The 15,975-nt window shown below is 41.3% G+C and overlaps 1 protein-coding gene across 1 annotated transcript in view; it reads right to left on the bottom strand.

Annotated features, from left to right (window-relative positions):
- Window positions 1-8,513: 8,513 nt before the first annotated feature.
- The window catches only part of cpne4a (copine IVa), a 79,281-nt gene continuing 71,819 nt past the window's right edge, over window positions 8,514-15,975 (bottom strand). The window contains exons 15-16 of the mRNA XM_028579814.1: window positions 13,723-13,959; window positions 8,514-9,113 (exon numbers count right to left, since the gene is read on the bottom strand). Of these exons, the coding sequence (XP_028435615.1) occupies window positions 9,000-9,113; window positions 13,723-13,959 (351 nt within the window). The 3' untranslated portion in view covers window positions 8,514-8,999. The remainder of the gene's footprint in view (window positions 9,114-13,722; window positions 13,960-15,975) is intronic.

The following is a 15,975-nucleotide window of genomic DNA, read 5'->3' as shown; positions in this document are numbered from 1 at the left end:
TCAAAAATGATCTGTACAGTCTTGGCTCCATTCAGTATTAAAAAGTTATTATCGCACCAGCCAACAAATCTGTCTACCTCAGAGAAATAGTGTGAAACATTATCTTGCCTTTTTAATGAGCTTAAAATTGCTGTGTCATCAGAAAACTTGATAAAAAAAGTACTCTCTTGACTTGCTACGCAGTCATTGGTATATAATGTAAATAAAATTGGTGAACAGACGCATCCCTGCGGGGCTCCCGTGTTTGTAATTTTAACCTCAGAGTACGAGTTGTTGACTCTCCCTTGTTGTGTGCGATTGTTCAGAGAGGAATAGAGCCATTTGATACAGTATGGATTTACATTAAGTTCTTTTAACTTTGTGGTCAGCAATCTAGGATTCAGGGTATTGAACGCTGAACTAAAATCAATAAGTAAACGGGCATATGCTTGAGTGTCTTCTAAATGACTAGTCACTAAGTGAGAGATGCAGTTAATGGCGTCCTCAGTACCTCGCCTCTCCTTATAAGCAAATTGAAACGGGTCGAGTAAAGGTTTAACATGATCCTTCAAACCCATTAAAACATCATCAAAATCACGATTCTCCATTGAGTTCTGTTTCTTAGGGACTGGTATAACAATAAGGATGGAATAGTATGTGAATCTAAAGATTTTTGAAAAATTGGGCAGAATGCAGAAGCTCTATTGCACAGGTTTTCAACAAAAAGGCTGAAATCCTATCTGGACCCATAGATTTTTAGAGCATACACCTCTAATTAAAGTGCTAACCACCTGTGGGTCCACCACTATCCTCTGACCTGGTTCACATGTTACATTATCCAGAACATCCGTATAATCATCTGGCGACTCAAATCTAAGAAAAAAGTCATTTGCTTTTTTTTGATAACTCTGCAAACCCTTGGTGTTCTCTCAATGAGCTTCATGAGGTAGTCACCTGAAATGGTTTTACCTTCACAGGTGTGCCTTGTCAGGGTTAATTAGTGGAATTATTTCCCTTATTAATAAAAAAGCAAAGGGTGGCTACTTTGAAGAATCTAAAATATAAGACATGTTTTCAGTTATTTCACACTTTTTTGTTAAGTACATAATAATTGAATACTACATGAGCAATATTTAAAATATATACAATTTGGAAATAAAATGTACAACTGTTTCAAGCTGCTATAGGCAGTGTAATTTAAATTTGTTTGGTCCTCTGCGCTCTGGGGACCCTCCCGCTTTACAAATGAAGCGCCTGGACATTTTTTTTGTAAATATATGTTTGTATCTGTGTCTTTTTTGTATATGTACTGTATGATTAACTTTTTTGTTTGTATACAGTACAGGCCAAAAGTTTGGACACACCTTCTCATTCAATGTGTTTCCTTTTTATTTTCATGACTATTTACATTGTAGATTCTCACTGAAGGCATCAAAACTATGAATGAACACATATGGAATTATGTACTTAACAAAAAAGTGTGAAATAACTGAAAACATGTCTTATATTTTAGATTCTTCAAAGTAGCCCCCCTTTGCTTTTTTTTGATAACTCTGCAAACCCTTGGTGTTCTCTCAATGAGCTTCATGAGGTAGTCACCTGAAATGGTTTTACCTTCACAGGTGTGCCTTGTCAGGGTTCATTAGTGGAATTATTTCCCTTATTAATAAAAAAGCAAAGGGTGGCTACTTTGAAGAATCTAAAATATAAGACATGTTTTCAGTTATTTCACACTTTTTTGTTAAGTACATAATAATTGAATACTACATGAGCAATATTTAAAATATATACAATTTGGAAATAAAATGTACAACTGTTTCAAGCTGCTATAGGCAGTGTAATTTAAATTTGTTTGGTCCTCTGCGCTCTGGGGACCCTCCCGCTTTACAAATGAAGCGCCTGGACATTTTTTTTGTAAATATATGTTTGTATCTGTGTCTTTTTTGTATATGTACTGTATGATTAACTTTTTTGTTTGTATACAGTACAGGCCAAAAGTTTGGACACACCTTCTCATTCAATGTGTTTCCTTTTTATTTTCATGACTATTTACATTGTAGATTCTCACTGAAGGCATCAAAACTATGAATGAACACATATGGAATTATGTACTTAACAAAAAAGTGTGAAATAACTGAAAACATGTCTTATATTTTAGATTCTTCAAAGTAGCCACCCTTTGCTTTTTTTGATAACTCTGCAAACCCTTGGTGTTCTCTCAATGAGCTTCATGAGGTAGTCACCTGAAATGGTTTTACCTTCACAGGTGTGCTTTGTCAGGGTTCATTAGTGGAATTATTTCCCTTATTAATAAAAAAGCAAAGGGTGGCTACTTTGAAGAATCTAAAATATAAGACATGTTTTCAGTTATTTCACACTTTGTTGTTAAGTACATAATTCCATATGTGTTCATTCATAGTTTTGATGCCTTCAGTGAGAATCTACAATGTAAATAGTCATGAAAATAAAAAGGAAACTCATTGAATGAGAAGGTGTGTCCAAACTTTTGGCCTGTACTATATATATAAATATATAAAAAAGAAGCACTGAAATAACAACTTTTGTAAGTTGATATTTTGAAATGAAGCTCATTAATGAAGCAATATTTGATTTGAAACAGAAATCTCCCAGCTCTGGTTTCCTTGGTTTTCCACGCTGAGCAGCTTTATGTTTTGTGTTGCGTTCACTATTGTTGGCCGTGACAGCGAGTCTTTTGTCCCAGTGACAGAGTTAATGGCCTCCTTTCATCCGTCTCCACCGCCTTTTCGAACTTGGCACGCCTCCGAGCAAACAGCCCAAAGGTTTAATTACCGCTGCTGCTGCTGATGTTGGGACAGCTGGGAGATTCGCCTTCATTTTCTCTCCCTGGCTGCATCTCATGGCCCTTATTTGAAAGCTCCTCGGAAAGCAGTTCTGTCCCTCCTCCCCTCCTGAAGGCCATCTCAAAGCTCTTATTTCTGCTCCGAGGACCGAGGAGGGATCATCAAGGAGGGGTCATCGAGGAGCATAGGCGCCGATACCGTGGGTTCTCCGGAGCTCGAGCACCGATGTAAAATACCGAGCACCCATGTTCGCAGACTGCCAGCAGGCTACATTTATGTAAACTTAAACATTGCAGTTACATTACATTTAGCTGAGGCTTTTATCCAAAGCGACTTACAATTGATATATATGTCAGAGGTCGTACGTCTGGAGCAACTAGGAGTCAAGTGGCTTGCTCAGGGACACATTGGTTGATGTATCGCAGTGGAAATCGAACCCGGATCTCCTACACTAAAGTCATGTGTCATATCCACTGCGCCATCACCACCCGTTGATGGTGCTAAGTGGAGCGTCTGTCATAGTGTGATTGGTTATGTTGGTGGCATTGATTCTTAATTTCCCACAAAGCTGATCGTGGTTACGTGCCAGTTAAACTTCTGATCTCCAATCCTATCTGTATTTGTGAGAAGTGGCGCTGTCCTGAATTGAAAGATAGCCTACTCTACGGCTTTATTATCGAGTTAATAGACGTGTGTGTTCGTGTCGGCCGCTGTCCATTTCCTAAGGTTCTGAAATGCTAATTATTTTTTACTACTTCTATTTTAAAGGCCGTGCGCCCGTGAGCACACACGGAGGAAAACATAAATTGGCGCCTATGCTGAAGAGGGAGCAACGAGGAGCTATAGGCAAGGGAACCGAGAGCAGCCTTCCCTGAAGCAGTGCAGCTGAAGGAGTTGCTAACTCCGCCCAAACAGCTGCACTAATTCTCCTTCTATGATTTCCTCGTGTCTCTCCTGTGCCTCCTCGGTGGGAGGGACTAAGACGCGAGGAAGGGAGGCCAGTGGAGGAGTCAAGGAGGCAAATTAAGCGACATGAGATGCAGCTATTTACTGACAGGGTTAAACAGCAAACACACAGTCCACACACAAGTTCGTTACACACCGGGGGCATGGTGAATAAACGACACGAAAATACGAAATAATTGCACCGCCAAAACTATTCACACCGGCAGTGATGCGTATTGCGGCTGTTTTCAATAAAGATTTCGGATTTTCCTGCCAGCTTATCTACCATTTCGGTGGGACAGTTTGTGGTCCTACTGTAGACGCAGCTGAAAGTGACGGGGAGATGCAGAGAGAGAGAGAGAGAGAGAGAGAGAGAGAGAGAGAGAGAGAGAGAGAGAGAGAGAGAGAGGATGCCATGTGAACAGATGAGAAAAGAGAGAGAGAGAGAGAGAGAGAGAGAGAGAGAGAGAGAGAGAGAGGATGCCATGTGAACAGATGAGAGAGAGAGAGAGAGAGAGAGAGAGAGAGAGAGGATGCCATGTGAACAGATGAGAGAGAGAGAGAGAGAGAGAGAGAGAGAGAGAGAGGAGGATGCCATGTGAACAGATGAGAGAGAGAGAGAGAGAGAGAGAGAGAGAGAGAGAGAGAGAGGATGCCATGTGAACAGACGAGAGAGAGAGAGATTGGATTAACTTTTGCTGAAGATATCTACATTCATATATGAGTTAGTACACTGTTAGAAAAGTACCAAGACCTTTTCCGTTAAGTTTACGGAAATTTTCTGTTTAAAGCGTAACTTTTTCATATGAATGAACATCTGTCAAGATTCAAGCCAAATGAGTTTCTACAAAGCTAATTAAGTCTCCACACAACTCTCTCTGGATTTTTCAGCATGACTATGTTCAGAAGATTGTGGCGTCCATCATGTTTCCTGTGTCCTCCTTGGCTACTAGCAACTGTGTGGAGGAGGGGAGGAGGGGAGGGAGGGGGGTACGTGATCACGGAAGGCTTGTATCATATTTTGTCATTACTCAGAATTCCTCATGGGGGCGACAGAAACTACGCACTATAGCTTTAATCCAAAAATCTAAATATGGAAAAACACCTGATGAAAAATTATAATAGTCATTCCTCTTAAAACAGTCCGTATTTCTACAGACTTTTCCAACAGTGTAGAGCATCTAGAGGCTGGAGTTTAAGCAACACAATGTGATTGGTTGATGATTTTATTAGCGATGCCAAAGCTTGGAAAAATCTGCCTTGTTTCGACAAAGAAATACGTTTTATTGCTGCGTAATATTTGCATTCGGCGTGAAAGTAATCATGACAAAAACAGTTCAAAAACATATATTGACGTGCAAATTAATCACACGAAAAAAAACGTCCGGTGTGTAAAGACTTTAACACTAATGAATACAAACAGAAACCAAGAAAATTGAGTCATATATCAATTCTGCTGTGTTGGGAGCGTGCCTATGTTCCCACAGCCCTATGTTCCCACATTTCTAAGATTGTTTTCAAAATTAGGCCCTATGTTCCTATATTTCCTTTTTCATAAATTTTATCAGATTTTATCCCCCCAACCCCTAACCCTAAAAAATGTTGTGGGAGGATAGGGCTTAAATTGAAGGGAAATGTAGGAACACAAGACCTCATTTTTGAAAATGTCCCAGAAATGTGAAAACATATGACCTATTTTTCAATGAAAAAAAAATTCTTAGAAATGTGTGACCATAGGGCTGTGGGACCATAGGGCTGACCCCGCTGTGTTCACCCTTTCAATCCATCAACCAATTCTGCTCTTAATAAACTCAACACTCGAGAGGTTACTGATAAAACTTTTATTATAGTAAGTCAGTTTGTCATTGTTTTGCACACAATACTGCATGTTAATAAGACGATAAGTCACACGGCCCAACACCTGTCCTCCATCTCTTCTCTCTTATTCAACAGAACGAACTGAAGATCTTTTACAATACATGTTTATGTTGACATAAATATACCTGCACAAGTAGTTATGTCCCCCGCTGAAAGTTTTCTGAAACTTAAAGTAAATGTCCTTACTTTAAAAACTAAAGAAAGTGAGCCAGTTCTTGAAAAAATAATGGGTGAAGTTTGGTCCTGATTCAGGACTTGAGCAAACTGTAGAACATTAGGATGTTTACCCTGTAAGATGTTTTTTAAAACTGAATGTTAATGTCCTCACTTAAGATTGGGATTAGAGTCCAATGTCAACAACTCAAGAAAACCCCCGAAAAAAATCAGTTCAGAGAGAGAGAGAGAGAGAGAGAGAGAGAGAGAGAGAGAGATGGGCGGGCAGGTGTTGTGGCACAAAGTGACCAAAAACTATCACCATAGTCTAAAAATCTCTCCAAGGATACTCAGGTTGTGCTTTTAAATCTACTCACACATTTCCGTTTTAGATGTGAACATGCTTGAGAGTAGAACAGTCCCCACAATCATTGGGTACATTGTAAACATCGTTATTACTCATATTACTCACTACCAGGAAACAGAAACCACAAGGACCGAGGAGTCCTGCATGGAGACTTGCATGCAAAACAACAGTTCATGCATCTGCCTCGCCTCTGAGGATGCAGACGTCTGTGAAGGCAGCTTGCTTGTTCATCTGGCAGAGATCCAAAATGCTTTACAACGTACGAACCTTTACGAAATTTAGCAAAATATCTTATAAAACCAAACCAGAAGGCGCAGAGGAGGGGGGTTCATACATTCCTTCATCGACTGTTTCCCCGCCCGTCATGCTGTCTGCAGGGAAGCAGCGTTTGGGTTTAAGTGTTGAGTGTGTATGTGTTTCTGTGCTTTTCACGTCCGTTAAAAACACTCCTGAATGTTACAATCAGCTCAGCCTCTTCAGGCCCACGCATGCACAACAGATGCTAAAGGTGCGACAGTTAGCATTTTTATACATCGAACGTAAATAAGACCACAAGTATAATATAGTATATATACAGTCCCATCGGAGCCCACATGCTCTACCTACGTTGTTTGTTGCTAGAACTCACTCGCAGGGTAGGCAAAATGTTGCCACACGATGACTTCATTCTGCAGTGTCTGGAAAAGCACCGATGCATGCTACCGCTAAGCCAAAGTTACCCGCTAAGATATGCTGTGTCTGTTGTTGGACATGCGCAGGTAAGCGGGGCTGGAGAGAGAAAAAAATACGGGGGGCGGGGATTGCCGATCCTGCTTCTTATTTGGAAAGTTTAAATTGAAAGCGTGACTCGTGACTCCCCTACTGGCCACAAAATAATAATGGCTCCACCAGTGGGCGGTGTTGGGAGCTTGGTGATGTAGTGACTACTTACAGGCCTAGATGGCGAGCTACTGTGGCTGCTGAGCTTCCTGCTGACATGCTAGCTGGACAGTAAGGCCTCCTGCACACTGGCTGCGTGGCGTGAGCGTGGCGTTTTGGTTGCATGGCGGCTGTGTGGCGTTTTCTATGTTCCCTGCACACCAGAAAGGTGTCTGACGCAGTGCTGCTGCTGCTAGCCTTGTCTGTACACATGTATGTTTCCCATAAACATAAATATATACTGATTTGATTACAACAAAGACGACGTCAGCAGTATTGACGGCAAAATAGTTTCCAGAATATTTCCTTTTGGATTGACAGGTGCAATATTTTAAAATCAATTTGTATATTATTATTTTAAATTACATTTATATATCTGAATTTATGTCAAAACCTAGAGACTTTCAAACATGAAAATCTCATTTATTAATATGTAATTGTGTCAAAAATGACTTTTTCTATTTTGCCTGGAAAAATAGGAGTCGGTCCTATTTCTAGCACACACACGTTGGCTTGTGCCACGCCTGAGACGTGCGTGTCACGCAGGCAGTGTGCAAGCTCTAACCTGTGAACATGGGAGCCAAAATAAAAACGGACACGCCACGCAGCTGACACGCTCACGCCATGCAGGCAATGTGCAGGAAGCCTAACAGGCCGATGCTAGCCGGCCAAAACAGCTCAATAGGCTAGCTGACTTAGCTGCTAACTGGACAAAAAGTTATGACCAGGGTGCGATTGATTTGCCAGGGGGGATGCATGGGATTTCCCCCTCTCTGGTCTACATATCCCTGCCTCTGCTGAATTATTTGTCCCCTCAAAATGATCAATGCTACTTCACCAATAGACCACACATATTATATACCTAAAATAGAAATTATTTTGAACTAAGTAAAGCTCTGTCATGTGCTGGTTGTATTTAGCCGCTACAGAGCTCCGGGATGCCGGCTTGAAAGTGCTGTATTTTATGTGACGAGTGGCACTATATCCATCAGATTGAAAGGTGGATTTAATTATTACACGTTTTGATTTGCTCACATATCGCACCCTTGTTATGACCGTTTATTCAAGAGATTGTACCATACATGTTGGCAGTTTATACTTTGGCAGAGGAGTGTTATATATAAAACCGGATGGTGTGACGAAGCTAACATGATGGCTTTCTTTGTTTTGGATGCTGTTCCATCTGTTCTCTGTCAACAAAACGGTTGGCTACACCACAAACGCACGTGTCAGTTCACTACGCAAATTTCCTCTATACGTGAAAGCTCTGCATAGATTTCCTTTGCCTCTGGGCGCAAATGTCTACTGAAATGAACAGATTCTGATCTGAAATGTCACTGTTATAAATGCTGATGTGGGGAAAAAAAAAGAAAAGAATATACCAAAAGGAATCGCGCTCATTTGCTTACCAAGGCTACTAATAAGTGTAAACCCTGGTTTGTAGTGGTAAACAAAGTTTGTCTGTAGCTGGAAAAGTTAGCCATCTCCACGACTCCACGAAGAAGGAGCAGCCGGTAATGAGTTGGAAAAAGCAACGCTAGCAAGCCACAAACAAGCGGACCAATCTCAGTTGCAGTTTGCATCGCAATGTGATGTTATGTTTCTAGGATGGTGCACGTCAGGCTAAGGCGTAGGGTCTGCATCTACACGTGATGATGACATGCAATGAAAAACCTTCTACCTGTGCCGTAAAGCAATCCAGAACGTCCTGTAAAAACCCATCCCAATGTAAAATGCAGTACCGAGGCTGACAGGCTTCTTGTGTGGATAAAAATGAGCCACTTCTTCGTGGAAAAATGCTGCATGTTGCACCTTTTAACATTCGCATCAACAACAACAACAACAACAACAAATACAGTAAACATTTTTCTCAGTCCAGGAGAGCTCGTGCAGTCTGGGGGCAGCTGTGGCGGGGACAACAACAACGTCTGCGGTGCTCAGGGTCCGAACTGCCTGGGCACTTTGGGCTTGATGCCCTTGCTGTTGTAGTAGTCCACCACCTGGTTGGGCACCTCTGCTAACACGCTCTTAGCCAGAGCAGCTGGAGACGCCTGCGGAGGAGATAGAGGGAAAACATCCATCATACACAACCCGTTCTCACTCGGAAATTGTAAAGTACTGACGCTTGGTCAATGTGTCTCAGTGTCAGATACCGACACACAAATCCCCCTTCAGCGTCTGTATGAAACGCACCGGGCAGAGCAGCAGCTCCAACGCGACACTGTAATATGACGTAGTATTAAGAAAGACATACGTAGAGAGTAGTATGAAGAGAGACAATGGTAGAGAGTAGTATGTACTGTAGAGATACAACAGTAGAGAGTAGTATGTAGAGAGACAGCAGTAGAGAGTAGTATGTACTGTAGAGAGACAACAGTAGAGAGTAATATGTACTGTAAAGAGACAACAGTAGAGAGTAGTATGTGGAGAGACAGCAGTAGAGAGTAGTATGTACAGTAGAGAGACAACAGTTTAAACTTTCTGCAGATATTTTACAGTAGAATAGATGCAACATAACTGTGTCCATGCTCCGACACTTATTGGCTGACGTTGTCATGAGATTTTCTTAAAGTGCCCATATTATGCTCATTTTCAGGTTCATAATTGTATTTAGAGGTTGTACCAGAATAGGTTTACATGGTTTAATTTTCAGAAAACACCATATTTTTGTTGTACTGCACATTGCTGCAGCTCCTCTTTTCACCCTGTGTTCAGGTCTCTGTTTTAGCTACAGAGTGAGGCATCGCACTTCTGTTCCATCTCGGTTGGGAGTCGCACATGCTAAGGACTACTAGCCAGTCAGAAGCAGAGTATGAGGGCGTGCCCTGACAGCACCTAGGTAAGGACTACTAGCCAGTCAGAAGCAGAGTATGAGGACGTGCCATGCTAGCAGCTAGGCGAGTAAAAGTAAAGTAAAGTAAAGTAAAGGCTGGACTACAATAGAGCTGATTGGAGCAGTTTGTGAACAGTGTTTTCTGTTGGAGATGGTAAGTCCCTTTGGGGGGGGGGCTTTGGGCTTTTTCACTTTGTAAACCTATAATTTGCACAAAAAGATATTTAACACAAAGGACAGGGAAGAAGCCAAAAAGCATAAAATGACCACTTTAAGTCCATTTCCCGTTTAATTTTGAAGGTTCCCTCCTCCTGTATTATGTCTTGTGGGTTTTCCCGCCTTTGTGATGGTCTGCCCCGCACTAATGTGTCTCCCCTGTTCATCAGCCCTCTTGTCACCTTTCTCTCGTTACAACCCTCGTTATTTTGTGTATTTAGTCCATGTGTTTCCCTTGTTTGCCGTTTGCTCGTCGTCTCTCACAGTGTAGTTTGCTCCTTGTGTGTTCAGTTCTCTGTGTGTTTGATTTTCTTGGTTCTCCCGGTTATCTGTTGCCTGCCTGCCTGCCTCAGGCCACCCTCTGTTGAAGCCGTTTTTATTGAATACATCTTCATAATCTTCCTGCTGCCTCCTCATCTCAACAGTCTACATTTTTGGTCGAAACCTGTTATTTCAAAGTCCTTTGGTTTGAGAACCTCTGGTTTAAGGAAACGGGTTTCCATGCAAATTTGTAGTAAAGTCAGCTAATTCGGGATAACAGTGTAGGCTACATAATGTACTGCCGATTAAATGCCATATACATTTTGATTTCTGCGTTGCACAAAGTGGAATAAACATGGAATTCATCTTTTGGGAGAAATCCCAGACAGCAGCAGTGGTAACTGTCAGTCAGAGAGGCTCGTTTCCGCCTCTTTCTGCTGCTGTCGAAAGAAAAATAGCTTTTCTTTTGGGGCCAAAGACAGAAAGTCTCATTCATCACACAGATTAAACCCAGGAGGGAAAATGTATCCAGTGTCTGTAAAAATGAGTCCAAACTGTGAAGATAAATCTCTGCTGTAGCCTACTGTAGAATCAATAAAACTTCAGACTTATTAAAGACTCGAAATTCATTTGAGAGAAATAAAAGATTTTCAATTTAAGATCAGTTGGCGGATTGCCGCCCTTTCTTCCTTCTCAACGGGTGAAAAACTGATTTCTTCAATAACTTCACACTCTCGTCTCGTCCTCCTCCACTTCCAATATGCTCTGATTCTTATTCAAATCGCATGCTCTTCTCTTCTTGGCTTATTGCTGTCATAGTCATTAACACTTTCAATATTTTAGGGTCACACTGAGTTATATATACACATTGTGTAAAGAAGAGATCTTTCAAATTAACACACCATCTGGTGCTCATATAAAGAGGTTTTTTTTTTAGCTCCCGGACAACAGAGGCTGTGAACAGCTAAATGTGTTTGTGATAATCACTTCATTTACACAGCAGGTGCTTTACAACAAAAGATTAAAACAAAATGAGCCAAAGGATATTACAAATGTCTTTACAACAGCAGAGCAAAACAAAACGAGCCAAAGGACAGTACAAATGTCTTTACAACAACAGAGCTAAACAATATTAGCCAAAAGACAGTACAAATGTCTTTTACAGCAACATAATAAAACAAAACGAGCCAAAGGACAGTAAAAATGTTTTTTAAAGCTACATTGTGTAAGAATGTCTCCCATCTAGCGGTGAAATTGTCTGACAACCAACTGAATATTACTTTCTAGTCCTTACTCCTACGGCGGCCAAACCCAAAATTAGCTCTTAGTATCTCCGTTGGTTACTTGCAGCTGTTGTAGTAACTCTAATATTAATTTGGGTCTTGTTGCTTTCCCTGCTGCGTTGTCGTTTTACTTCTCTTTTTTCACTTCCATGGTGAGTAATCTCCCCCTAGCATTCGACACGGTGCCAATAGGTGTAAGAGGGCGAAAGGCGGAGGTATGTCCCTCTTTGGCTAATGTATTTTAAAGATGGAGGCGCAACATGGCGGACATCATTCGAGCAACTTGCTGTGTGTTCTGAATGGTTCTAAATGGCAGATTCTACGCTTACGAGAATACTATGATTAGTTGGTGGAAGTAATTACACACGAATGAGCACATATTTGTGAAAGAACAAAGTTTTTTTTTGCTGAGAATCAACTCAAAAAATTACACAATGTAGGTTTAAAAATTACGTAAACAGGTAAAATAGGGCACAAGGTGCAAATAAAAGAGGAAACCAGTGAAAGCTTTTGTGTAATTTTCGAGGAAATTCAGGGTTTTGGGAGTTGTAACTGTTTGCTTAAACAAAATCAGGAAATCTTTAAGGCGCTTCTCCAACAGCGACCTCCACCTCCCACTGATGTTGGTGTTAAAATGGTGGATCCCAAGTCTCTTATTTGATATCTCCTAGCTCCTCTGTTGAACCGGGAGTTGCTCTGGCCCTCCTTCATAAAGGCCGTCTCAAAGCTCTTATTCCTGCCATGAGGAGCGAGGATGGAGATATGAGAGAGGTAATCTAAGGTGACGACGTTTAATATCCGGGATTGCTCTGGTGTCGCCGGATGTCCCTCATTTCAGCCAGATGTGCGTCCCACAGCGGCTCTACTTTTTACGAATACTCAAGAGGAGCAACCTGTCGGCTGAGCTGCTTAAGATCTTCTACCACTGTTGTAACATACTGTATGACCGCATGGTATGCCAACTGCACAGGGAAGGACAGGAAATCCCTCAATCGAATTACAAGATCTGCTGAAAAAAACATTGGACTTCCCCTGCCCCCACTTGACGACATCTTTAAGATCTGTTTCCTCCGCCGAGCGCACAATATTCTGCAGGATGAGACACACCCATCAAACCATCTCTTCTCCCTGCTTCCATCTGGCAGGCGGTATCATGCTTTTAGAGCACGCTCTTCCAGGCTGCAGAACAGTTTTATCCCCAGGGCCATCACAGAAATGAACAATCATGCCCCCCACCTCTCAGTCAGCACAGTTGCACTTTTTAGATAGGCATTTTATGAAATGGGACTCAATGCAATATTGGATGCCTTGATAATGTTTTTAATGTTTTTATATTTTATCTATTGTGTGAGTGTGTATATGAAAAAGTATTGTTTTAGAGGTTGCACAAGTAAATTTCGTTATATGGTTCTGCTGCACAATGACAATTAAAGTCTTTTCTTCCTCTGTGTTTGTGTTGGCATTCTAACCTCCGGTGGATTTGTGAGAACTATGGTTAACTGCTCCTCAGATCTCTGCAGGGTAAATCCAGACAGCTAGCTAGACTGTCTGTCCAATCTGAGTTTTCTGTTGCACAACTAAAACTACTTTTGAACGTACACATGTTCCATGGCACAACCTTGTTTCTCTCCTCACATGATTTCCTCGTGTCCGTCCCATGCTTCCTCGGTGGGACGGACTAAGACGCGAGGAAGGGAAGCAAGTGAAGGAAACCTGGATGCAGTTTAAGACACCACGGGTCACAGAGTTGATTATTTACCATTTAATTTGAAAGGCATTTTGTATATTTTCACAGAATGCAATGCTTTTCTTCCAGCGTATCACAGTTGTATTGGATCATTTCAGAGTAAAGGCTTTTTTCACATTCCCGTGTGAAGCAGCTATAGGAAATGTGTCACTGAACAATTAGGAAACAATAGAGGAACTAAAATCGCGCCTTGAGGAACTCCTCAATAGGTGAGGAGGACAGAGGATAGAGAAACTCACTCCTCTTTAGATAAACGAACATCCCTGTTGAACTGAGAACACGTTTAGTTATTTTTTAGGAGGTCCTTTTGACAGACTTACGTGTTTGAAGTTGCGGAAGGGGACGAACTGGACGATGTCCCGGAGGACGGGCTCTCCTTTGAGCGATCGCAGAATCCCGTCGTCGCCATCCAGCATTTGCATGTCGCTGAAGTCGGCGCTCCCGACCCCGACGATGATGACCGACATGGGGAGGTGGGAGGCCTGCACGATGGCCTCCCTTGTGTCAGCCATGTCGGTGATGACTCCGTCTGTCAGGATCAGCAGGATGAAGTATTGCTGCGAGACGGAGAATATAAAAACTGTCAGACTTCTTCAGTCAAACTGTAGCAGTAAATCTAATCTAAGGCTACGTTCACACAGCAAATCGTAATGCTTAGTTTGGATTATTTTGCTCATATCCGATTCTAACTTGACATATTATAATTTTTGTTGATTTATTTATTTATTTTATGAGTTGGCTCCTGTTTGTGCATCTACTAAAATAGCATCATATTTGGGATGTATGCAAATTTACTGTGTTTTTAATTGTATGTATATGGGGGAGGGGGATCAATTGTTGTTGGAGCAGTTAGGCTTGGGAGTGATGTATGTATTTGTGAATGTATTTTGTGTTTTGTATTTATTTAATTGTTTTAAGGACCCCCCTCGAAAATGAGATGATTCATCTCAAGGGGTTATCCTACTAATAAATACATCTACATCTACACCTGACCTTTGAAAATGTGGCCTATATCCAATTCCAGTGTGAACTGTTTGCGGTTTTCGAACTAACCCGCATACCCAAAAGACCAATAACAATGACATCAGACGCAGCACGCTGTTGCACGAAAGTTAGGGAGGTTATGGAGGAAGTAAGCATTTTCACTTTAATTTCAAAATGTTTGTGTAATGGCAGCCGTAACATTAATGAGCATACACTAATTAGGTCTAACACCTCCCTCTCCCTCCATTGACTTGCTACATCACTGTTCTCCATTTTGTAGGCATAGTCATTTTTTTAATGTTACTGTCTGTGTCTAGGACTAACCAGACAATTAAGACCAGAGCAGAATTGTGATAACTGTCGATGTAGGTTGACATAAAAGTTGCATCAAATCCGCCTTGGTTGTTCACACTGCGGCCGCATTGAAAATAAATCTGACCTGGGTCTAGAAGTCATAGAAGTGGTCTTAATCTGATTTGAGTGTTCAGACTACTTCTGAAGAGTGTGACCTGGTCACTTGACCCCCCCCCCAAAAAAAGAAAAAAAATCAGATTTGGGCCCCTTTTGCCTAAACTTAGCCTAACTAAGGTTCTCTGGTTGACATAGTCAACATATATATTTTTTATCTATACTAAAATCTTGAAAAAACTATACTGTCTCAAAAAAGCACCAAAATTGTCTAAGCTTTCCCTTTAGTCATCATATATGATGAGACTAAAGGGAAAGCTTAGACAACATCTGACATAGTTCACATGTCAGGGGACGAGATAGTTGGCCTGTCTCTCCAAACTTGTTCATGTATAATTATGTTCATCTCTCTACAGATTCAGGGAATCTAGGCAGCTTTACGATAAGGGAATGTTTTGTCTCAGGACTGTCCCCTTTTGGACGTCGGTGGGCCAGCCACAATTTAGCATCTGATACTTCCCAGAGAGAAAGAGAGAGAGAGAGAGAGGCTGAACTAGGCTTTAGCATCCGTTTAGGCGACTGCAATATCTTTGATTGCCTTAAAGGTTCAGCTAACGCCTCCAGCATGAGTTCAAATACCAGGGGGTGACAGAAACTTCAGAGAGTTGGGACGGCACTGCACAATAACACATGGTGGTTATACTGTACAGTCCCGCCTGCTTAATTCTCTCCTCAATTGAGTGTTCATTAAAGGCTTCTGTGTAAGTCATACGTCTCCTGAACTTTCTTCTTCTTCCCTAAGGTACAAACTTACAAAATGTTCCCTTAAAAGTACAAAAATATATCGTGAAGGTACAATTATGCACCTTACGGTACAATTATGCACCCTCCATTGTACATTGTGGACTTTCCGAGGTGTAAGGTACATATTTGAACCTTAATGTTTGAATTTAAAACGGCAGGAATTAGTGAGTGTTCATCACAGCAGAAAATGTAAGTTATCTCTCAATATAAAAAAGTGTGAAATATGCTGTTATTTCTGTGGAAATAGCAATTTTTTTGCCTGAATCGGCATAACAGATTATCAATATGAAATGCATATGAGAGCTTTCCTTCAATCCAAATGCCGAGCTATTTATATTCTGCGTCTCTCTAGCGATAGTCCTTTTTTTATATATATA

Source organism: Perca flavescens, chromosome 6 (genome assembly GCF_004354835.1).
Source record: "Perca flavescens isolate YP-PL-M2 chromosome 6, PFLA_1.0, whole genome shotgun sequence".
In the NCBI taxonomy this organism is placed as follows: domain Eukaryota; kingdom Metazoa; phylum Chordata; class Actinopteri; order Perciformes; family Percidae; genus Perca; species Perca flavescens.
This window is presented reverse-complemented; position numbering and strand designations above follow the sequence as displayed.